The 25,280-nt window shown below is 44.9% G+C and overlaps 1 protein-coding gene across 1 annotated transcript in view; it reads left to right on the top strand.

The window, feature by feature from the left end:
- Window positions 1-4,111: 4,111 nt before the first annotated feature.
- The window catches only part of PGBD5 (piggyBac transposable element derived 5), a 73,251-nt gene continuing 52,082 nt past the window's right edge, over window positions 4,112-25,280 (top strand). Inside the window, exon 1 of the mRNA XM_074818510.1 lies at window positions 4,112-4,739. Within this exon, the coding sequence (XP_074674611.1) occupies window positions 4,307-4,739 (433 nt within the window). The 5' untranslated portion in view covers window positions 4,112-4,306. The remainder of the gene's footprint in view (window positions 4,740-25,280) is intronic.

Raw genomic sequence — 25,280 nt, 5'->3', positions numbered from 1 at the left:
GAGTAAGTTACTGAGAAGTGAGAAATACAGGACTTCCCACTACAGGCACAAGGCCTCACTTTTCTTAACCTACCAAGTTTAAACCCCACCATATTACATGTAGGTTTAGCAGACCTGCTCGAACTAGCCTATAATCCTTTTCTTGTAGCACGTGTCTCCAGCGAGAGATTGCCACCTCCTGAAATACATGGGAGAGCAGTACATGAAAAAACTTGACACATTTCTAGCTATCTTTAAACACTGTAAAGGGAAGTGGTTAGAGGAGGAGAGTTATAAACCTGTGATTTGCCATCTTCCAGTGGTTCAGTTTCTCAGCCAGAGTCCTTCAGACAGCCCGCAGTCAAGTTATGGGAGCTACAGAGCCACCGAAGCAGGCAAATGTGGAACTGAAGTGGCCTTCCTCAGCAACCTAACTGAGAAACGAAACAAGGGCCCAATCCCACTCCCAGAAGAGACCACGCTGATCCAGGCATTGGAATTATGATACCTTTGGCTGCAATGGAAGCAGAATGAGGTTTGAAACTGTGCAAAGTGAATACAAATTACTATCTGACCACTAGTGCTGACACTGCCCAGTGTGCTTGGCTATGCATGATGTGATCTAACACGCATCTTCCTCAAAATATTTTATCACTTGGTTGAAAGATAATTTAAGGAATCAGCCACTGGCAGTTGGCCATCAGGTCTGCAAGGGAAATGTTATAGCCTTTAATGACCTCTTGCACAGGATAAGAGGCTCAGGCCTAACATAGTCAACCTTGAAGGTTGTCAGGGTCAGAAGTAGCATACAGAAGGCACCACTGCTGTTGCAATAAAACCAGAAAACTTCAAAGAAAAAAAACCCAAACATTTTCTCTGTAGGCAAATTAAAAGTGAATCCACAGGTTGCCATAGATACAAAAGTCTGTTTACTCTAGTAGTGTTTTCTAGCAGCTAAACACAAGTGATTAAGGAGAAAACACAGCTATGTTTATAATGTTCCATTAGGTTTACATAATTAGCTCTTTCAACTGCAAACCACCACAGGTAACCTTTTTCTCAACTGCTCATAAAAACCCAGCGGGCTGATGAGACCATTTTTAGAACCACCTGTCCTATCTCTGCCTCTCCACAATCACTTGGGTTCAAATGACTACTAGCATGGCATACACAGCAATTTTCACAATCAAGAACCTTCATTTTGGGTTACGGTAATCCAACTGTCAGTTTGTATGGCTGATCTGAGAGGAACACATGAACAGCTACATCTTAGACCATAAGGCAAGCCAAAACCCTAAGCACACAGCCCTCTGTGGGAGTCTGTATAGCCCTGTCTCAGAAAAGTGATCTTCTCTTCCCATGCATGCATGAGAGACTAAAGCAGTCTTTCTGCTTGTGGGACAGACAGAAGAGTGACTTGTCTTTGTATAGACTGGGCTGAAAGAGGGGAAATTTCCACCAACAAAAGGTATGTATGGCAGGAGACTCCATCATTAAAACGTCATGTTGAATTGGTAAGTGCAAGTGTCAGTCCTGCCTCTCTCCATTGGTGCAGTGGTCTCCTCTCAGAGCTCTTGTGTTCAGTATTCTCTTCAAAAAAGGAAAGCTGAAGTCTTGACATCTGGCATGCCATTAGCAGGGAAGGTCCTGGCAGTGTGCCTCAGCCAGCTCTGTGATGGCAGCCTGTTTTTGGAGTGAAGCGTGCAAGAGTTGGAAGAAATTGTCTTTCTTCCCACTTTCTGCCCAGCTAGAGAAGGCTGGGTTTCTTCAGTCTCTGGACTGTTCCCATTAATACTTTTACTGGGAGCCCATTCTGATAAACCTTCTTTTTCTGTCCTGGTCTTCAGAGCAGTCCTTCCTGCTGCTGTTTTTTACTGAAAAATAGCAAATTTAAAGACATTTGAGTGTCCATGGACATTTTCAAAGAACTGAGGTGAATTCTACATCACATGGATCGAGCCACAAATTAAAAGTTTATTTTGATGTCTCTAGTACAAAGAACCTGTCAGCATCTTTAAAGTGGTTTTTTTCAGTCTTAAAAATCATTATGTGAGAAGGTCATCACAGGGCATCACTATTTTTTGTTTCATGGGAACTGCATATAAAACAGACATTTGTAAAGAAAAATCTGTTGTTTTCTACATGCCAACCCAGCAAACTGGATTCATGAGGTTCAAGCTGGTCGCTCATTATTACCAACAAGAAAAAATCTGCAAGTCCAGTTATGCCTTCCTGTCAGAGTATTCCGGGTATTCAGAGTGGCATGGATGCAATTAAAAGGATAGCTTGGCATATAGAGCTATGATTTCTGGTGACCAGTGAGATGAAATGAACTCAGTGTGATGCTCAAGTTACAGGCTAAGTTGGCAGTAAAAAAATTTTAAAAATCCATTTGTATATAAACGTACTAATTTTTTAATATAATCAATAAGACACTTATGAGATTTTTTCAAGGTAGAAATACAGCTTAAATCTCACCCCTCAAATAACACTGGGCTTTTCTGTTAGCTGAAGGACGCACAGGAGATGGATTCTTTTCTCTGGATTTGGCTGTATGCACTACACAGAACTTTAAAGTTTTAATGAAGTCATTGCAATTTAAAAATATCTGAATAGAACATAAGATTGGTCTTTTAAATACCTACACAGTCCAGCTTTTATCATATTCCAGGTTGTGCCAGAGTCCTTTAGAATCATCAGAAGGACATTAATCTTTGTTTTTTAAAGACAGAAACATTTGGTATTATAACATTTGCAAAATTTGTAGCACTAACAGATCTTCAGATTAACCTACACTGAAAGTTTGCATCAAAAAATGCAAATAATATGCCCCACCAGTTGCATACAATCAATCCACAGAATCCGATTACTGTTTATTTTGAAAGCAGTGCTGTGAAAGGGTAGGCTCCATAGCTGCTATCGCTGTCGGCGAGAAGGGAGGCAGTGACTGTCTTCTTAATGAGTGTTTGTACAGTAAGCAGCACAGTAGGATGCCAATAGTAATAATAATAAACCTTGATCAGAGATTTCAAACATTCCTGTAACATCAGAGAGACTGTTCTGACTGCTGCACAACCAGGGGCTTCAGCTGCTGTATGAAATCCTTAGGTTACTACAGGGATATTTCTGAATCATGTTTAACTAACCCAGTCAGGGCATGGGTATTTTCACTTTCATTGTTTTTCTTGTGCCACCACATTGCTTTTAAATCAGTGTCAATGTTGGAAGAGTGGTTACTTCACACCATACTCACCCAAGAAGCCAAACCACACACCACAGATGCTCAGCCCCCCAACCTGCAGCGTGCTCAGTGCTGGATCCAGCGATGGGCAGGAGCACGCATGTCACCCCACACTCGTGCAAAGCCCCCCCAGAGCCTGAGCCCGTGGTGCCCAGGTGCCTGGTGCCCCGCAGCCCTGTGCGCCAGCAACCTTCCCTGCTTTGCTTCAAGGGCCGCCCCAGCGCTGGAGCTCTGTGCCCTGTTTTGGGGCAGCGACACCAGGGCCCCGACCGCCATGTATGTCCCTGCTCACACTCCCCGGCCTGCGCGAAGCCACAATGTGCTGGTGCGGCCCCGGCCACACCGTCGAGGCCCTGACCCACCGGGGACCTACCCAGCGCCTTTCTCCTCCCTGGGGAGGCCGCGGCTGCGGGAGGCCCTGCAGCCAGACCCCGCCGGTGGCTTCGTGCCCGCGGGAGCCCTTCACACCCCTCCCCGCACACCGGGCGCTCCTGCCAGGCCTGCAGGCAGCGAGGCCGGCGCTCCTGCCTCTGCCCTGCCTGGCTCCAGCACCGCGGGCGGGCGGACAGCTCCGCTGGGGCCGGGGCCGGGGCCGGGGCCGGGGCCGGGGCCGGGGCCGGGGCCGGGGCCGGGGCCGGGGCCGGGGCCGGGGCCGGGCGCGGCGCAGGGACCCCCCTTCCGGCGGCGGCGCGCAGCGGCGGCCCCGGCACAGCCGGCGCTGTGGTTTTAAATGGGCGGAGCGGCGGGCGGCGGCGGGGCGGGCGGGGGGCGGGCGGCGGCGGCCCGCGGCGCCCATATAACCCCACCTCCCGGGCGCGGACTGCCGCGGTAATTGGCTGGATGTGGTACTTGGAGATGTTGAGCTGGCTCCTTCCCCCCATGTCCCTGCACACACACAGGGGCGGGTGGTGCGGGCGGGAGCGGGAGGCAGGGCTCAGCCCCGGCGGTGGCGGCGGGGCTCCCCCCACTCCCTGCCTGCCCGCCGCCGTGCCCGAGCCGCTCCTGCTGCTGGGCTGCTGTCTGCGGCCGCAGGACCCGGCCGAGCCGGGCCGAGGGGAGCGCGGGCGGCTGCTGGCGGCGGCCGAGATGATGGCGGAGGGCGGCGGCGGGCCGGCGCGGAGGAAGGCGCTGTCGCTGCTGGAGGCGGCCCGCTCCCGCTACGAGAGCCTGCAGATCTCCGACGACGTCTTCGGGGAGTCGGGCCAGGACAGCAGCGGGAACCCCTTCTACAGCACCTCGGCCGACTCCCGCTCCGCCGCCTCTTCCCAGGACGAGGAGGACGACGAGGACGATGAGGGGCGCCCGGAGGGGCTGGGCCCGCGGGGCAGGGCGGCCCGGCGCCGCACCCCCAGGGCGGCGGCCACCCCGGCGGAGCGGCGGCGGCAGCGGCAGGGCGGCGGCGATGCCGTCCCGGGCGGCCCCGGCCCCATGGAGGAGGAGGAGGAGGAGGAAGCGGAGAAGGGGGGCTGGACCCGGTCGCTGCGAGACGTCCCACCCCCTCACTTCAAGGATGGCAGCGGTACGCGGGGGGCGGGCTGCCGGGGCAGGGGGCGGTGGGGCTGGGCGGCCCCTGGGAGCGGGGGTGCCCGCGGGGGGTGCCCAGCCCGTGCCCGGCCCCTGGCCTCGGGGAGGGGCTCAGGTGCCTTCTTCCCGGGAGCGGCCCTGCTGTCAGGCCGCGGGTGCCCAGCGCCGGGCGCGCTGGTGCGGGGAGCGCCCGGCCGAGGGGAGGCCGCGGGTGCTTAGTCACAGGCATCGCCTGCCCGGCGCTGCAGCCGTGCCCCGGGCGCCAGCAGCCCCGGGGATCCCCGCGGGAAGCCGAGGGGCTCTCCCCGGCGCGGGGTGCGCTGCGCGGGCCGCTGTTGGGCTGCGCTCTGGTGTGGCGGGGGGTTCCCCTCCCCGGTGGGGGAAGCCGCTGGTCCGGCGGTGCGGGCGCCCTGCCCAGCGCTCCCCTGCGCGGTGCACAAGGGCTCTGGGGCCGGGATTCCCTCTGGCTGCAAGGCTTCTGTGCAGCCGTCCCTGGCCTTTACCCTTCTTGCACGGCTCCCGGCCGCAGTGAATGCCAGGAGGGTGGTGACATGACATGACGTGACCTCCAGCAGCAGTGCACAGCACTGAGATCTCAGTGGACTGGCCTGTGTAGCCAGTTGCACCACTGGTTTGCCTAGGGAGCCATTATAACATATCTGCAGGCCTCAGCAACCGAGCTGTGTAGCAGCAAGGCTTTGCAAAAAAAGATTAATGGTTATGAAGAGCTAGGATGTGAAATAAAACATTTGCATCTCAGGACAGGATGTGATGATTGCTGTCAGCCTCAACCAAGCTGACAGTTTGCCTGTCTTAAGGTTGCTTGTCTTCGCTGTTTATTTTTGTAGTGTTTAATTCCTTCGTTTTGCTGTTAAAAGATAAATGCAGAAGAGTGCTGCTACACTTGGTGTAGTGTGCTGAAATTTGTGCAATGGGACAGACAGGAACCTCGGAGGAGGCAGCTTGGGATGGGGGAGTAAGGTGGAGCAAGCACTGGAGCCCAGAGAAAGTTCTGTCATGCTTCTGACAGGTGTGCAAAGAGAAGTTGCATCTACCTCTAGAAATAGCTAGACTCTGTAAAATGTTTAAAGATCAAGCTGATGTGCCTCTTTAAAGAAATCTGTAAGCTTTACTGATGATTCTTACTCAGACTACTATGAATACTCCCCCTGCTCTGCTCTTGTGAGACCCCATCTGCAGTGCTGTGTCCAGCTCTGGAGCCCCCAGCATAAGAAGGACATGGACCTGCTCGAGGGGGTCCAGGGGAGGCCACAAAGATGATCAGGGGGCTGGAGCACCCCCCTTTTGAGGACAGGCTGAGAGAGTTGGGGTTGTTCAGCCTGGGGAAGAAATGGCTGTAGGGAGACCTTATAGCGGCCTCCCAGTACCTCAAGTGGGCTACAGGAAATAAGTGGAGGGACTCTTCATCAGGGAGTGTAGTGATGGGGTGAGGGGTAACAGTTTTAAACGGAAAGAGGGTAAATTTAGATTAGATATAAGGAAGAAATTCTTTACTGTGAGGGCAAAGTGAGGCACTGGAACAGGTTGCCCAGAGAAGTTGTGGCTGCCCCCTCCCTGGCAGTGTTCAAGGCCAGGCTGGACGGGGCTTTGAGCAGCCTGGTCTAGTGGAAGGTGTCCCTGCCCATGGCAGGGGGGTTGGAACTAGATGATCTTTAAGGTCCCTTCCAACCCAAACCATTCTGTGATAAGCATATGTAAGATCAGGTTCTGGACCATAGGCTTCATGGTATGATGCTATTTCAGCATCAGTTATCACTTAATTTCTCTGCCTTTGCTGGCTTATTTCTTCATATCATTACTTTATAGTAATATCACTTTTAACATAGACAGACCTGGGATTAGTGTTTTAATGCTGATTTGCGAAAGAACTAAGTCGATGACCTATTAATTCACAGATTCAGATTCCCTTTGAAATAAAGGAGTCTGATTTAAGGTTGTCAGAATTAGATGCAGACGTCTCTTGGGGAAGCTGTATGGGTATTGCTGTGAATATTTCCTCCCAGTAATAGATAGAGGAGAGGTTGCTGCTGCCCTTTCATTCTGTTGATCATGATGATGATGATAGATGCTGCATAGCATGGTGATTTGGTTTGGCCGAAGTTCAGTTAGTGTCTTGATTTGATATGTGTGAAACATGTACCCTCTGTGATATTTTTATTTTGACTACTTAAATTCCAAGCTGTGGAAACTACTGCATTGTATATAACTAAGCTCTTACAGTTCTAGTTTGTAGATTGACTAGTTTTAGACCATGCATATATCATAATTGGAGTCGTGCTAAGCATACTTGTACTGGCACCATTGTCACTTCACTGGACACTGTTCTGACCCAAGAGTTCAGATCCATACCTACTGAGGAGAAGGTCTCCGCCGAGGTCAAGACAGCTGTCCGTTGCAGTGACAGCACATCTTTCAGTCACTAGTGGAGTACAAGCATGAAATGCAGGATCAGACACAGAGCACTAACAAAATTGTATTCTCAGTTCTGATGTGTTGGATGTAAGAATCCTTCTTCTTACAGGTTCTGAGCTTAAAAGGAAAAGATTTTCATGAGACTGAGATAAGTTTTACCTTTGGTTAGCACCAAAACTTCCAAGTGTGGACTTCTGGTCAGAATCTCAAGAGAAGAATCCTAGTGGCATGTACTTGACATCATCTGATGCCAGAAGACAAATGTCCTTGTGGACTGAAGTCTCATGAGCCTTCAGCTACGTCAATGCTGGAAATAAATCCTTGAATCAGACTAGGATCAAACCTAGTGTCAAGCTGTTCAGTTTGGGAGACTGCCTCTTCATGAAAGGGAATTGCAGAGGAGGAAAAGGTTTAAGTTACTTAATGAGAATGAGCTAAAGCTCCCAAGAAAAAAAAAAAGAGCCACTTATAAAACTCTCATGGTCTTTTTAACTACAAATAGAAGATAATACCACTTCCTTTTTTCCTTTTTGTCTTTTTGGTTTTTTGAGTAAATTACTTAATATTGCCTTTCCCTCCCCAGCCTCAATATTAAACTCAAGTCTTAAAGTATTGTATCCATCCCTAGAATTAGTTCTGAGCACAAACAGGCTAACTGATACTTCATCTCAAAAATACACTAGAGGCCCAAATGTGCTGGGGGCTGCTGGCAGTGTTAGATGGTTCAGAGTGTCCTCAATCTGGAGTCAATCACTGCATGTGTTCGTGGTGATGCTTGCCTTCCCGTGCGGCAGGGTCTGACAAGCTGGGAGAGGTCTGTATTGGCTTCTGTATCAGGAGAGAAGTGACCGGACGGCATCGCTACACAAGACTGTGCTGTTTGTGTCCCTGACTTTTGTTTTCTGCCCCTTCTTCAGGGATCTCCACTTACTGTTGTTCCTGTTCCATTTAATAAATATAGTGGGTGCTTCAACTCCTTGGGGGAAAAAAAAAAAAAACAAACATTAACAGATTTAGCTGACTTCCTTTGTGGAAATCCAAAATAGCTGTTAACTTTAACACAGAGGTTAGAACAGATGGCTTGCTGGCACTTTCTGTTATTTCCAGTTAAGCTATTCTGCAAAATCATTCTCTTTAGTTGCTGAGAAAAATCCCAACTGTATTGTGACGGCATCCATGATCAAATGTTAGTTTCAGGCATGTTTTGGCATCTCCATTCTCATTCTCTCCAAACCTTGCTGTGAAGGGGAAGCAGAATTGATTTGTTGGGAAGTAAACCTACAAACAGATATCCTTCTAGTAAAGGAGGTCTGACCTCTGCCCAAACTGTACTTAAATTCTGAATGGACAGATAGCTGGGGCTCCTCTGGCTTCCCTTCCTCTGAAGGCAGGACAGAGCTAGTTGTGGAAGTGCAGAAAGAGTAAGAGAACAAATTGCTGTGAGTATAGGGTAAGCATAATTGAAATGGAGAGACCGAGCAAGCAACTATTACTTCGCAACGCAACCCTTCATTTCTGGTCGCTCCTGCCTCAGACTTAATTGGTGTGTTCTTCCTTCCTTCAGGAGTGGGGTGGCTCTGGGTGGTGCTTTCCCTTGTTAGGTCAGTAATCTGGCCAGGAAATGTTCTGCAATAGGTAGAGGGACTATTGGTTCTGGTCTTTCTTCATGGAGGGCCTTAGAAGGTGCAAATATCCTGATGTTGCTGCAGCTTGCTGCTCCTGAATTGGGGTAGCTGGCGTTCTCTTCCTAGGGTCCAGTGCTTCCTATATCCATATAGTTCAGCAGCCAGAAAATTGGACCTCAGCTGTAAGAGCACTTCCTGTTCTTAGGGATGGTATTTTAGGGTGACAGTAATAGCAGGAAAGTCTGAGCAAAAGTTAATGCTGAAGTCCTTGAAGTTACAGCCGGTTGGTGCTACTGTTTTCTTAATTTTCTATTCCCTCCAAACCCTATTCTTAAGCCTAGACCCAAGGACAAAATGTTTAGAATGTTCATTGCTGAAAGAGTATAGCAGCTCATCTTCAAGCTGCATTTAGAGAGTGTAACTAGCTTTTTTTTGGATTTCCAGAGTATTTATCTGAAACACTAAATGTGCTGTAAGTTACCATCTTTGAAGAACACACTCCAGAAGAACAGCATGCTCTTAGGGAGAAGTTGCATAGACCGCATCTGGCAATCAGGCTCTCCTTGTCACCTTGAAGAGGTTTAAATGAGTATTTAAAGTAGTTTTAAATATTTTTTTTTTTTTTTAAATGAGACTGTTCTTTTCCAGAAACAGCAGGTTAAGGGAAACCGTCTTTGATACCATCATGGTTGCCACGTGCGAGATGGCCTTCTGCTCAAGGGAGGGTATGTTACCTGAGAGATGAAATGAGCCTGCATGTTCCGGTAAAGTCAAGGAAGCAAGGCACTGCTTTAAATTCCAGGTTGTGTCCACCCTCACAGTAAAAAAGGCTTTTCTTGTGTTTAATTACAAGTGTCTGTTTGCATGTCAGCTGATAAAACTTCACTCTTGGATTTTTTTTCAGAAGTGTTACTATTTTATGAATGTTAAATAAGGAAAATTAATTTAGTTCTTTCAAGTTAGTCTCCAGTGAATCATACAATACAATATATATTGATATAGCATGGAGTGGTTCATTTGACCTGTGTTCTAAATAGTTTTAGCAGAGCTAAACAATTCAGTTAAATAATCAAAGGAGAGGGAAGTGATACAAGTAAAGGGAGAAAGGCTTTTAGCTGTTATTTGAATGGATATAATGGTAACTGAACAGAGCTGTGGAAAGTCTTTGCAGGATGTAGGGGAAGATCCAATGCACATACTCTTCCCAAGAGTGTGGGCAGGCAAATGGGAAGGCAGCACTCCAGCAGCAGGCAACCTGGAGGAAGAGCTCTTGGGTCAGGCTGGGCCATAAAAGGCAGCTGTATACATGCCATCATCTAACAGTGGTGGTGATCTTGGTTCAAGTCCTGAATAGAATCTGAAAGCTTTAGTCTTATTAGATTGAGGTCAATACTTAAATATTCCAGAGGTGGAAGAAAAGCTATGAAAGCTACTTAGTCGCTTATGGCAGATTCTGCTTCAGAAATACCCAGGCCGAATTCTCTGACTGTAAGTGGATAAAGTGCCGCTGATGTGACTTGTTCCTGCTTATTTATGTCATCGGATAATTTAGCTGCTTTTGACTTGCATAACCATGGAAAATACTGGAAAAAAAATGCATATCTGTATAAACTGTTTTTGCATTCTAAGTAGAAATTACTTAAAATGATAGCATCACAACACTTCTAGGAAGATATGATAAATACGTCACAAAGGTATACACTACTACTTTGCAGAGCCTTTATAGGATGACTTAAAGGCTTTAAGTTTTGCTAAATAAGTGAATTATGCAAAGTCTTAATATCTCGTATGTCTTACAAAATCTAAATGTGCTTTTCAGATGGTTTTACTGGGTTTAGAGCACATTTTCTTGCTTCCATTGTCACTGAAGTGGAACAAGTGCACAACGTGACAGCCTTATTGATTCTAAAATTTAGTGCAACTTAGCTGTGTTCCCTTCCTTCTTTTGCCCATACCTCTGCTATTAAACATGCACTTCGGGAATAGCATAGTGTTGATAAACTACATGGAAAAAACTGTTCTCTGCTTTTATACAGAGTACCAGTTTTGGTTGGTACTTGAGACATGAAAGTCTATAAGCACTGCAGATCAAGGTCTTCTCCATAGACACTGTCTAACCTTTTACAGAGAAAAAGCATATTTACTCCTAGATCTGTTACTGTGTGAGTCTTTTCCCCTTGCAGCTATTGATGGGGTCATTTAAAAGAAGTAGATTAGTTCCTACAGCTACTCATGTCCTTTTGTCAACATCACAGGAACAGTACAGCAAATAACTTCCTTGTCTGAATACCTTTAAGTCAACCTGGAGAGGAAATCAGCCTCTCTGCTGAGTTTTATGAGGATGCTAATAGTGGAGTTGACTTGCTAATTCTGTATAGACTGCTAGGTCACAGGAAGCTGTCCTGGATGCCATAGACTTAAAAGAAGCTGGATATTTGTCTTAGGTGTGCTTGTTCATGTGTTTATGCTCAAGCTTCCAAAATTTTGAAGTAGATGGATTTAGCATTTTGGAAATAAAAGAGGTCAGTGGAATATAATCTCTCAAATACTTCAACCTTCCAAATACTGCCAAAAATTCGGCATGTTTTAGAAAACAGAACAGATGGACTCAAAAGGAATGTATGGCTAAGACAAATGCCTGAGAATACTAGCATTTGACATCTTGCTTCCTTGTGGCAAGACATCCTTTCTAGGAGCTTATCCAAGCTCCCACTTTATACTCCTTAAAGAACAGGATGTTAATCAGTCACTGGCTCTATCTGAAAATGAACGGACGCATAACTGAGTGGGTCTTTTGAAAACTAAGCGAGAGCTCCCTGATTGAGGGACTGCAGGGAAATAGGCTTGGAAGGCTCCTTAGCTTATTTTGGCTCTGTATAAATTATTCCTGGATTATCTCTTGATTTTCTGTGAAGACAACTGGTATTAGTGGCACATGATAGAAAGCATGCTTTCAGTTCTGCTTTCTTGGACAGCACGAGGGATTCACATGACCTGTATTGACAAACTATATTTGCCTTGAAGAAGGACAAAGAACAAAACCAAGCAACTTCTATTCAGCAAGCAACACAAAGCTGTAGCTGTGCAGTTGAAAACTGGGCAAACTGAAGTAGTCAAGGAGGCATACTGTAAGGATGCAAAAATCATATCAGACAGGGATACACAGGAGACAGAAGCAAAAAATATTGTGTATGTCTGTATGGATGGGGGGAATTAGCTGTGCGTTGGACAGGAAGACTGTTGGACTGAGATAAAAGATACAGCAAGCCCATCAGTGAGCACAAGTGGAAGTGTTATTTCTAGTGAAGAAAAAGCAGAAAAAAGACTTAAAGCAGCTGCTGTTATAACTGTGATTCATTTCTGATTACATATGGCAGAGAGGTGGGTGTGTATGAAAGATTAAATTGGAGCAAAAAATGAGAATATCTTTCTTTTTTTAAGTTACTTACGAAATTCACTGTTGTGGAAAGTCTGACTATTCAGTGCGTATAGTCATCTCTGCTTTTTCTGAAAGGTAGATGCTGGCTAACTTCCCGGTGGGTAGCACTTGTAGGTGTGCAGCGTGTAGCTGTGGGTGTGTGGCTATTCCCATTGATGTCACTGTGCTGTCTGCTGCTGGAGGGATGCACCCTGCTGATACAGGGCTTGGGCACTGGTAATCTTGTCAGTTCATGCCCAGGAAAACTACTTTGAAGAGGTTATATGTATCGAAACTCATACATGTATGCTCTTACGCATATGGCTTATGGCATTTGGGATGGGAATCTAGTTTTACTTGTTCTTCTCCGGTAAACGGAAAACAGTTCAACTGGACTGCAAGGCAGGAGGTGGCCAGCCTTCCCCAGAGGGCAGGGTGGTGGTTCGTAAACCTTCACTTGCTGCAGTGGCCTAGCAAAAGTGAACCAGCTTTGGTTTGGGGCAAGGGATTCCCAAAATGATCTTGAAAAATATTAAGATGCTCTTACATCTGTCATGCTGAATATGTTGCATTATGGATATAAATACATATGTGGATATAAATTCTTATTTAGCCTTTCAAAGGGCTTCTAGCTTGTTGGACTATATTTCTGAACAGGATCACTAAATGAGAAGACCTCCTTAAACTGAAGACTTTTCCTCATTTCTTGTCTGTCATGGTTATTCCTTACTTACAAACTGGTCCTGTTATGTAGTTATTGGTTGGTTTGAGATGAAATAAAATACAATGTCTGAAGGTTTATACTTGTGAGATCTGTGTTAATTCCCTCTTGTGATTGGCTTTGAGATTAAAAGAAATTAAGTGCTAAGATTTGGCGTGCCTTTGAGTGATCTGTAGCTGTATGTATAGTGCTAACTAACATTGCTGCAAGTAGTCTCAGCCCTTTCTTTTAAGGGTAAGGAGAGGAGGTGGCTTTAAGCATATCACGAATCTCCCCCATTGGGAAAAGAGTGATGGGTTTTGGAGTAAAAGGCATCCTGCTCTTTCCACCTGACGGGGTTGTGCTTGATAAATAAGGAATGACCCTCTCAAAAAGGGCCTTCATCTGCTTCTGTAGTACTGGGTAATGACTCACACTTAAACTGACATCAGAGATGGTCTAAAACAGCTTGTCAGACCTGTACAGCAGCCCCATGTCATTGTGCCCCGTGGGGTCTGCGGGCTCCCTGTGGGCTGGGTGCTATGGGGGCCTCCCCATGGGGGTCTGTCAGAGCAGGGCCTGTCAGCCAGAGCCCGTCCTACTGCCCCAGCCAGGGCAATTGCAGCCAAGGACACCGAGGCAGCCCTGGGGATGGACTGAGGCTGGTTCAGGATGTGGGCCCCTGGCTGGGCAGGGCTGTGGTGAGCCAGAGCCTGGCCCTGCTGGGGCAGGGGCTGACAGCCCTGGGGGCTGATGTACAGCCCTGGGCCAGGGGGCAGGGCAGGGACAGTCAGCCATGGTGGTGCCCCTGGGGCACTGGCAGCAGCTCCTTGAACAAACTCTTTGGCAAAAGCCATGACTTTCTGTAATGTCTTTTCCACAAAAAAAGGTGTTGAGCAGGAATTTGGCAGTGCTCGATTGGGCCGCTCTTCCAGCCCACTTTGCAATGGCTCTGGGCTCTCCTTACCCTGTCCCTACAGCTCAGGCTGTTGGTAGCCAGCCCTCCCGTCAGCCACAGAAAGCCTGGCTACTGCCACAGAGCAGCTGGGAGATAGCACTGTCTTCTCGTTACCTTTCTATTTCATAGGTGCCCCACAAGTTCTTTTTGGTTCAAATTACCTTTGGTGTTTATTTCTTATGTATGAAACAAGTTACCAGCTCGTGGTGGTTTTGGTGCCTGGAGCAGTTGTGCATAGTTAGGATCTATCTGAGCCTTGTGGAGGCCCACCACTATTGCTGTGTTCCCCGTCAGACTTGCCTCCCTGTTTTCTATACTGAATTGGAAGCAAATTCTTGAGGCAGAAACCACCTCTGCATTACTAGCTCAGAGTTTCACATTGTGCTTTGTGTTATGCTATATCTGTTGCAACAAACCTTGCAGAGATTAAAATGTATAGGGGGAGAAGCAGGCAGATGCAGAGACATTTGACTGAATAAATACCATCTAGTCCCTGTCAGGTATTCTCACTAAAATCGTCCTTACTGCAAATGTCTGTTTCTGTCTCCATTTGAATTCAATAAGGTCTGGCCCAGAATCTCCAAAAATGTGTTGCATAAAGATCTGGCAAAAGCTTAAATGTTCTGATGGAAGGATTTTTATTTTTTTTAATTTAATGAGAATTTGAAACCGCCTTCCTGACTGGAGGTGGACTACTGAATTTGTTTATTAAGCTTTTGGATAACATGAAGTTGGGAGTGACTCCACGTACACTGGAGGACAGGCTGAGAATCTGCAAGGTTCTTGACAGCCTGAAATAGTCTGGGGGGGAAAATGGCATGGTGCAAGAGAGAAATTCTTAGTGTGAAGGCAGCAGTGACTAACAGCAGAAGTGGAAAATGGAGGGGAAGGGGAAGAAGTGTTTAGGTGGAAAAGGAACTGGAGGTTGAAGCTGAACACCAGACAAATGTGACTCAGTGTCATGTTGTTATTAAAAGGCAAACATCCTCCCCAGATATTTAAACAGAGCGTACAAGACTTGCGATGAGACTGGCTTGCCATTTAGGAGAGTGAGTCTCAGTCACCAACCCAGGTGAGAAGCAAATAGTCAAATGAGAAGAGAAGGGACTGAGAAGCAGAAAATCTATTAACTGGACCCACTTTCTGTATTCTGTTTTTAAGCTAAGTGGCCATATGGATAAGTAAGGGCTATTATAGGAAAGGGAATTATCTGCTTTATTTGCTCTGAAAACTGAATGTAAGGACTAACAGATATAAGTTGAATTGATGGATAGTTAAATCAGACGTGATAGAAATTCTCAGAAGTGCAGTGCTGCAGAAGACATGAGGTGTGTCACTGGAAACCTAAGAACAAGTGGTGCTAACCCAGTATGTGTGCTGAACGAGGATAGAGGCCTGGACTTAAAGGACTTCCTGAGGTCCCTTTTAGCGCGCTTCTCCTTTTGGTTAAGATTGATTTAGATTGCTTAAGATAAATGCAAACACTCAGAAAGCTGCTTAGTGGCAAGTTGTATGTTGGAGTGCTATGCAGAAGGCTTGCTACTTGCATCTCCAGCATCAGCTTTGGGAGCAGGGAAAAAGCTGTACAGCTTGTGGGAAGGAGCTGTGTGCTCACAGAAGGTCTCCTGATCTGTTAAGATGAAACTTCCCTTTGCCCCAGTAAAGTGGTCCAGGCACACTTGACAGTTAGGGTATTGTTCTCATGCTCAATTCTATGATAATGTGTTGTGTGTCCATGAATCTTTTATCTCTGCTCAAATGACATTCTGAGCCACCTCCTGCGTGTTAAAAACACTAATCTGATGCCAGGGATCCCTGATAAAACACTGCCCAAATACTTGTGAGATTAGCAATGCTAATGGAGGCACTTAGTTACTGCACCATCCAGCGGTGCCTAGGTTTGTACTTGCCTTCTTTCATGACTCTCTTTGAGGTATGAAGAGCCTCCTTGCAGCTGAATCCCAACACAAATCTCTGTAGACCATGAGAATGGATGTGTGGAGGAAAATAAGCACAGGTCTGGAATAGGCCCAACTAAGTCACAGTCCAGATGCCTGCAATAACTGATGACCATGTAACAGATGTCCTGACAAGAAAGGACAACAGAATTCTACTTCATGTTTCTCCAGTTCATGGACTGGGTATCAGAAGGGTGTTTCTTCACTTCTTTGTGAGCATTGCAAAATTGTTTCATCTTGCAAAGAGGCACTTAGGTCTTCTCTTCCTGATATTTACATCAAGTATATTTTAAGAGATTTGCTGCCTTTTTCCCCCCCCCTAGGCTAAAAATGAGACAGTAACAGGTTTCTTCACAATCTTCCCTTGCAAGAATAAACCCCTACTTCTAGTAGTAGTAGTCTTTCACAGTTTAGGATCAACTCTTTGTTGGGAAATTGAACACGGTTCCAAGTAAGGTCTTATAGTTCCTTATTCAAAGGTACTAATATGTCACTATATTCACTACAGATAACTAAAAACCTGCCTAATGCTACCTAGAAAACCACTGGTTTAGAAGTCAGTTGTGCATCACTTTGTGCAAAATAAGAGATTGTCTTGGAGCAGATAATTAGAGAAAAAACTTTCATTACTGGTTTGCAAGATTTATTTTGGCCAACAAATCCAGCTACTATCTAGTAGGATGATCAGCCCAGCATTGCCCGTTAGTGTCTTGATCATACACTAGGTTCTAGTTCCATGTTATAGTAAAAAATGGAACAATCTCTTTCCCAAAGTCACCTGCCTTCATCCAGACAACTCCTCTCTCAGTCAAGGATCTGGGTAAAGAGGAGACATTCTTTTGCTTATCTCCATTGTTGCCAATAAACAAGTACCTAGCTAGAAACAGAACAGATAAATTCAGCTATCCTGTAAGTAATACCTTCGAAGCTTACCCGCTAAAAATGATTCTGAGGTGACCTGTCTATGATACAAATGCTTTGCATTTGTCTTGATGTCCTTGATTAGTCTTTCCTCCAAAATTTATTCAGTCTTTGAGGAGTATTGAGATCAGAGTAACAAGTTTAAAGTCACCAAGTCTTCTTATTTCTCTTTGAAAGTCTTTCTCAGTTTAACGTGTTACCTTGAACTTGGATTCACTCAGGTTCTTGTTATGGGGCTCCTAGTATTTGATGATTAGAAACAAAAAATATACTAAACTGCAAGATTTGGATTTTTTTATGCCTTTGACTCTGCCACAGGTATTGCAGCTTCTGGTGTCCTGTCCTCAGACTCATAAAACCTACTCTCCTATGAACTTCATGAGTTGCCTTGAAAATGAAGGCAAAATCTTTGCCCTGACAGCTGAAGTGCACCTAGTTTATAATGAATCTCTGTGTCCTGAGAATTACATTGGCCTCAATTCCTTCTTCTTCCCATTTTATTTGGTTAAAGAGCATTTTGGATCTTTCTGTACAAGGCACGGCTGTTTCTGGGTAAGAGGGGTGGGAGTATAGCCAGAAGTACCTAATCCTACAGTCCCACTAGACTGGGGTAAATACAAACCACGTTAAGCTTTGTTAAGTGCATATTATTGCACAAGCACCTACTTGCTTTTGGGTACAGGTGGTGGGTGTAAAATATTCAGTTCTGGATATTTTTGAATTGGTACTGTCAAAGTGGGTACGGAATTTGAAATGGACTTGACACTGTTAATGCTGCTGTTGAGATTGTACCAGTCTTTAACTCTTTTCTTTTTGGCTGTTGACTATCACTCCCTGAATTCAATGAAAAGAAAGTGAGAATTAGTTTCTTTCTAAAAGCAGCCATTTGTATTGTATGCTGAAGCAGAAACATTTGATAGCATGTTATGGGCAGATATTGCAGTTGAGTGAGTGAAATGTTAAAATACAAACCATGCCTTTTCTTCAGGTCTTTTGCTGGAAGGTTGACTCAAAAGGGGTCTGAGGGATTGACCTGGAGCAGCTTGACATCGAGCAGTGCACTACCAATTGTTCTAATGTCAGCTTTCTTCCTAAGATAAAAGGGAGATGGGATTCTTTCTTTTTAAGCTGAAATGGGCACCTAAAGGGAGAATGCTTCAGCACAGTACTTTAATCAGAAAAGGAGCAAGAAACAAGTATAACAAAAGCTGTTCAAAACTTTACTTTGAAGATTTCCATTTCTATTGAATCCTTTTAATCTGTACCGTAACCTTTTCCTAACCTGCTCTTCTTTGCTACAGCATTTAGTTTCTCTAATTGTATTTTGTTTCCTAGAATACTTTGCTGTTATAAAAATGAACGTTTCTCTTGTGTCTTAATATAGATCCTACCGATACTTCACATTTTAACATCATGTTCTTAGTCATTATGCGACATCTTTTTTTTTATTCTACTGGGCTCTGCTGGACACCATGTCTCCACTGTTTCTGTTAAAATTGCTGGTAGTCTGGGGCAGGGATTCATTGTTCAAATTTTGCTGCTTAGTAAGCCAGGCTTTTTGCAATTTTGCTCTGCCCCATGTGCCCAGGTCCATTGCAGTGGGAGGAGAAGGTAAAGGTCTTCCAGGTATTGAGTTCTCACCTACCTTATGCAAAAATAGCTGATGGGGGTGACAGCCTTTTGAATTGCCCTTGCTGAAAGATGCCTTGCCTGAGTTCAATCCTTATTAGACAGCATGTTTGTAGTGAGAAGAGCCTGTAGGCTCTAACAGCATCTCCTGTGATGAAAAAGCTAGTTGATGTTGAGAGGCAAAGCCGTGTGAAACCAGACTCTGCCTGTTCTTGGGTTCATAGTGTCATATAAGATGACAGCTGGTACTTCTAACATACCAAAGCAATGGCCAGATGCCCCTGACCACGCTGCTCACCCACATCCGCTACAGCGGATGATCCAGATCTGCTTGTGTGGGAGATGCAATATGTGAACAACTGTCACACCCACTACAACATCAAACTTAGCATTAAAAAGCTGGAAGGACTGCAGCGTGCAGCTCAACAAAATATGAGTTTCAGATCTAATAGGAGTGGTGCTTATCTATGGGTTTGGTTATCCCATGATTAATCAACCTTCTGTTTGGATGAAGGTTGCACCTCGGGGGTGTCAGCTGCCCCTGCACAGAGCTTTCTGTGAGCATTTTATTGGGACTGAGGTGTCAATGCATCTGTGCTCCTGCTGCCTAGTAGAAGAGACTAGTGGAAGTTTAGAGGCTAATGCACTGAGTAATGAGCCCAGTTCTTTGCAGCAAGCATTTAAGGAATATTCTCCCTTCTCCCTCGACTCTATTGGTGGGGATGAGGATTGGGTCTCCTATGTCTGGTTCTCCCCTCGTTTGCACAGTGTACTCTGGAGCCCCCTATCCCTCAGACACTGGTTCTAGAGGCAGGAGGATGTGGTGAACCAAGTGACAATTTCTATAAAGAAAACAAAATGTTATGTTTAAATTGTTTTGGTGTGGCCGATGCTTTTCTCTTCCTCTTTAAGACTAGCTGAACTCACTGTTCTGCATACTGGTAGAGCTTGAATGCTTCCTAAAGAAAGGAGACACAGATACATTTTATGTTTTGCTTTCTGTGACCACCGCTGACCACTGTGACAGCCATTGTTAATTGCCTTGTCTGTAATTTAGATGAGGGAGGAGAAAGTAGGCAAGCTTTTAAACTCAAGTAAAAATATTTTTTTTCCTAACCAGAGTCTTTAAGCGCCTCTTTTGCTGTATCTTCAAGGACTCTGTACTTTACTTCTCACTACTCATTCTTTTGTAGCTGTTCCTGGTTTTTTTTTAGATAGCATCACTTCATATTATAATACTTATACCAGTAAATCATTTGTTTGGAGCAATCCTGGGCTATAAGAAACATGTGTAATCTCACTTCAAAAACATGCACTTCACTGTAGTGTTGCACTGGTGCCTAAGAGTAATTTGATCACTGTGGTTTAAGGTTAAGTATCTGCCTCAAATGCTCTCTGCTGGACTGGAGCCTAAGAGACCCTAGAAGAAAGATTACTGTTGTCAGTTAACTTCCGAACTGTAGCCTCAAAAATTTCTTAAAAGAGATCGCTTTTGATGTTTACTGAAAGCACAACCTGTTTGCTTTGACTATACGATGAACTTAAATGCCCAACATTGTTACATACCTAAAATTCAATGGCAAGTTGTATGACTGGATTGCTCCCTAAACATAGCATTTAATTAGGTTTTAATAAGCATTTTATATACTTACAACAGTGTAGTACGTTTGGTATCAGATCTGAGTATAAGTGGTAGAAACTAACATTAAGACGCACAATGAAAAGGAAAAAGCCATGTTCATTGAAGAACACATCAGTTGCAATTTGATTGCCAAGGTTTGAGAAGAGTGACCAGAATCTATTGAGTGGTAGACCTAAGGCCCTGAAGGAAGGACAACAGGGGCTGCAGAGAGACTACAGAGCATTTTTATAGTAAAAAGACATTTCCCTCCTTTCCTACCACTATTGCAACCTCAGTCTTTCTTACAGGATTAATAATTTGCATGGCTGACTGCACAATGAGTGTGTGCTCTGGAAGCTTATTTCCACTAGAGAAAAACACAAGGCTGTTAAACATCCTTTTGATTTGTGAGTGATGCAAATTAAAACTCAAAGGTAAGTGTTGAGGGATGTTAATATAGTACATTATCCTTTGAATCGAGAGAAGCATATAAGTACATGCTTAAATAAATGCATATGTGGTACTACTTTAATGATACAGTACAGAATCATGCTAAAAGCAGAGTGACATGAAAACTGTTATACCAATGCAGAAGTACCTCTGACTGATACCACCACTCCCCTGTTCTTACAAAAAGAACAGTTTTCTAGGGGGACAAAGGGAAATTACTCCTTTTCAAAGCAAGCTGATTATCCTGGTATAAAACCTACAGGCAGATCAGCTGAAGCTTAGAGAATTGAGCACGCACTCAGTTCTCTGCTAAAGTGAGGGTGAACCGTGGCTGCTAGGCTGCTTTAGTCCTGAATGCAATTACTGAAGAACTCTAGGGCAGTTATTCCTCAAACATTTTTGATCATGCACCCTTATCAGTAGAAGTTTTTTGAGCAGGTACCCCCAGTCTGCATATATTTATTTATAAATTATATACATGCACTACTGTACTAATATACTATGTACATTATAAAATGTATGCAAAAATAGCAAAAAATGAGATAAAGATGAAATAAACATTATTTAAACTTTTTATCTTGTATTTGTTAACAGTACAAAAACTACTTTCTTCCAGCGCCCTCATGGATTGTCTTGTGCACTCCCTGGCAGTCCACACTGGAAACCATTGTGCTAGGGCCTGTGAAAGGATCATGATATGAAGTTCATATATGGCAAGCAGACAGTGCCTGGCAAGCAGGACTGTGGTCATCTGTGTCCAGCTCTGCCAGACTGCTTCAATCCAGGCCCAGAAAGAATTTCTGTAAAGTGGCTCGGTGCTCTCTGCCAGGAGTACTACCAGAGCCAGATCAAATATTTAGCTATGATGAAAAGCAGTATGTTTGCCTGCTTTCTCTGTCTTCTCTCTCCTCCCCAGATAAATAACATTCTAGCTTGCCTAGCAGGTTTGAAGTTTTGATCACACGAGGTTATAAAAACTTCAGGGACAGCCTTGCTAATAATCTGAAGGTTTTGTTTTTTTCCACTAAAACATGGATGGGGATTATAGCACTTAGGACCTAGTAGAATCTGGCCCTAAGGGAGGAATGTAATCAATTCTTGATGTGGAAGGGAAAATGCTACCTATTCAGGGCCGTTTACAGTTAGTGAGGAGGAAAGGAGCCGCATCACAGATGATGGGAGAAGCTGATGGGGTTGAATGCAACACAGCAGGTCTCTCTTAATTTTATTTTGAGGCAGTCAACATAAATAAAGAATGAATGGAGAGAAATGTTGCTCAAATGAGAGACCTTTGTGAACATAGCAAAAAGCAGCTGAGGAAGTGGAAGGACAATGCAAAGGAGCAAATCTGTCCATAATATAAAACCAGCTTTAGCAGTTAAGTCTGGAAGGCTTAGGAAGCAGGAGGCTCCCTGTGGAGATAGATATTCTTCTTCTGTGTTTGCCTTGCTATTCCTGCACACAGAGCCAAGAGAGCGGGGAGAGACTTAGCAATCAAAACTGGATTGGATACTCCTTTTCCTGGGGGATTCCATATTTAAAGAGCGCTTAAAAACCAAATCAGAAAATGAAAGGTTTGGAAACATGAGCATTCTTGACGCCAGAGCTTCAATGCTGTGATCCTGACTGGAGCAGCAGCATAGGCTGATCTCTCCCAGGGAGCAAGTTGACACTGGTGTTTCTGATAAATGAACACTGACTGAGGCAGCGTCTCAGTGAAGGCAGGAAGGGAGGTCTCAGCTTTCTAGATATAACACAGTGGTAAAGAGGCAGAGATGCCTCGATGTCAGTAGCGATAAAAGGAAGAAGAGTTTTGCCATGTGAGAGCAGTGACTTGCTTAAATAACCTTCAATTGTTTGTTGTTTAAGTGGAGTCTGAGAGGCATCTAGAGAATTGAGTTTTCCTTGTAGAAAATGTTGTGGTGCTAGATAAACACTGATGTGCTCTGTACAGATGCTGGGCACTTCCTTGCCAGCAGGGACAGGCCAAGGCAAGAAAGGGGCTTGCAACAGCAGCTCTGTGTGAGTTGTTTCATATCTGCTATGAAATTAAATTGATTTTGGTTGGCTGGCTAGCTGGGTTATACAGAAGAGTATATTTCTGCCTTTGCTCTTTTGCGGAAATGTGTACGTCACCTTTTTGGTGTTTTGTTTTTAAGCCCACAAAATTTGAATCCACACTTTTAAGATTCTGAATGCTTCTTCCATTCTGTTGAGCATGATTGAAGAGGGTGTAGATGCGGCATGCTCATGCCTGTGCATTGTAGGAAAAGAGGCAGGGAATAGAACTTTCAACACTTTCACATAACATTACACTGTCTTCAGAATGAAAGAAAAGTCTTCAGCAGCCGACCTTCTTCACTGGTAGTTATAACATTTTATCTGCATTTACCTGCTAATTGGTTATTCCTTGCCAAAAAGGATTTAATGGAAAAGTGATGTGTGAAAGTATGACTGTAGACATCAGTACTGTGTGAATTCACATGGGCTGGTGCTTGGGAGCAAGGGCAAGAAGTGGAACAGGAACCAGAGGGGGTTGGGACATCTAATTTTTCTTTTTGAGCAGCCACAGGCTGGCCAGGCACAGGTGCAGATCTTTATTCTGTAACTTACAACTGAATAACACACAGTTGGACGCACTCCTAACCAGTGCTGATCCAGCTGACCACCTGTTGTATCTGACAGCTAATCCTTGTCTCCAAACATGTATCCTCAGAAACCGCAGTTGTAGACTTGAAGAACTCATACTAACATAAGCCTCATCTCATCACTTAAGTGAAATGCCAAGAGGACAAGAAACACTGAGGTATGGCAGTATCTCAAAAACGCAGGCGGAAGGGTAGGGAAAGCGACAGAGAAGTGGAGCCTGGGGAAGTTCGGGGTCAGATAGCAGCAAGCAGCTGGGGAAGGCTGGGAATGTGCAGAACGGAGCAAAGGAAAAGAGGGCACAGGTCCCAGTGCCAACTTGAGACATGGATAAGCCAGGAGCACAGATGATATAATTAGCCTAAGGTAGCAGAGCATGTCAGGCACAGAGTAAAACATTCAGGGAGGCTGACTCTCAGTTCCTGAGCTCAGGAAGTATTTGCTCTGGCTTGGTGGGCAGGCAGTTTGGAAGGGAAGCACAGCTTCTGTCTTTGAGCAGCAGTCAAAATTCACAGCCTTTATTTAAATGGGAACTTTTTCAGTTACTTGTCACCGAGTAAAATACGCTTGTTCATTGTATCATGAAATCATAAGCCAGCCTGATATGAAAACAGCAGATGACATCTTTCCATTTTAAGAAAATCAATCTGTAAGTAGATAAGAGCATGCAGGACAGAACATGGGGCCAGGGTTTACACGGCAAAAAACATACTCAGAAACTTCCTTATTACTATCTTAGTAAAATATTACCTTAAGCATGCCACTGACGCTACCTATGGGTCTAATCAGGCACAGGCTTTTCTTCCAGACAGATTTTTTTCCAAATTGTGGAGGATTTAGCTCTGTTATAGTAATCCAAAGGTCTGTTCTGACCTACTGTGAAGTCTGTGAGCTTCTTCTGTAAGAGGAAGAATATAGCTAGGAAATGTGAAGTTCCAGTCACTGAGGTCTCAAGCTATAAATGTCCTAATGTGTGGTTACAGAATGGGAAGCTGTTATTTCTGTTGTGATAATGCCCAGAAGCCTCTGTAGGAATCCTTAATGTGAAGTGCTTGGCACTTTGCAAACAGAAGGACATGCTTTGCAGTGGTTGTTCCCATGTTACTGATTTAAATTTACATTCCAGGTGCATCCTGTATAATTATACCTGCAGATTCAATAAATTAATGTTTGGGCCAGGTTTTTGTAGAGCAGAAAGATTTATTGGCTTTATCTTCCACTCCACTACTTAATATGACCCAGATTTCATCACCAACAACCTCTTTTTTGTGAGCACACCATGAAGTTCTTTGAAAACCTGCTGTGTGAAATCTCTGTTGCTGCTAGGTCCAAAATGAGAAATACAAGCTGCTTCCTCCTTTTATAAGCTGAGGTATGTTCTTACAGTGATTAAATCCTATGAGGTCTTTCAGCTTTTATTGGTTTATATGTTGGCAGCCTCCAAGAAGCGTGGAGAAGATGACCTCCAAGCATAGCTGTGATCTGGTGTGATGGATGGCTACCAGTAAGCAGTGTCTGTCTGGTGACCTCAAATCTTTCCCCTGCCTGATTTCAGAGTACAGCATACTAAGACTGTGTTTGGGGACGTGGACTTTGGCTCCAAAGTAAAAAGCATCTCTCCTGAAAGGCTGTGGGGGAAGATGCATGATGCTCTTCTTTGCAAACCTAGTTCTGTGGCCTAGTTGCTGTTCTGCTTGCACCCTGGCAGCAGTGCAGCATGGCACAGGCTGTGGGGGGAGCTGGGTGCTGAGCAGTTACCCTGGCTGCACACAGTAGCTGGGCAGAGGTTGTGGGAGAGGTGCTGTGTTGCTGAGGGACTGCTGTTGGTGAGGATGAGCAGTGCTGTTCTGCTGAAGATCATGCTCTGACTTCACGCACTGTTTAGCTCCGAGTTGTGCTTCTGGCTCTTTCTCTGCAGATACAGCTCCCTGAAAGCCTTCCCTGGGGGTATAAGTGGTTTGTAAACATGTCTGTATCACCCTGGAGTTAACACAGACAGTACAAGTAATAAATCCGCCTTTTTGCACAGATGACTGCCTTTTTTTTTTTTTTTACATTTCATTGTTGAAGAAATGCTTTGGTTTCTTAAAACTGAGAAGTTGTGGGTTTTGAAGAGTTATTAGGAAGCCTAAGCAATTGGAGTGCTGTGGCGTGCGTCATGTATCCTGCAAGTGGTA

Source organism: Strix aluco, chromosome 3 (genome assembly GCF_031877795.1).
Source record: "Strix aluco isolate bStrAlu1 chromosome 3, bStrAlu1.hap1, whole genome shotgun sequence".
Classification (NCBI taxonomy): Eukaryota; Metazoa; Chordata; class Aves; order Strigiformes; family Strigidae; genus Strix; species Strix aluco.
Note: the sequence above shows the minus strand (reverse complement) of the source record. Positions and strands in the feature narration are given on the sequence as shown.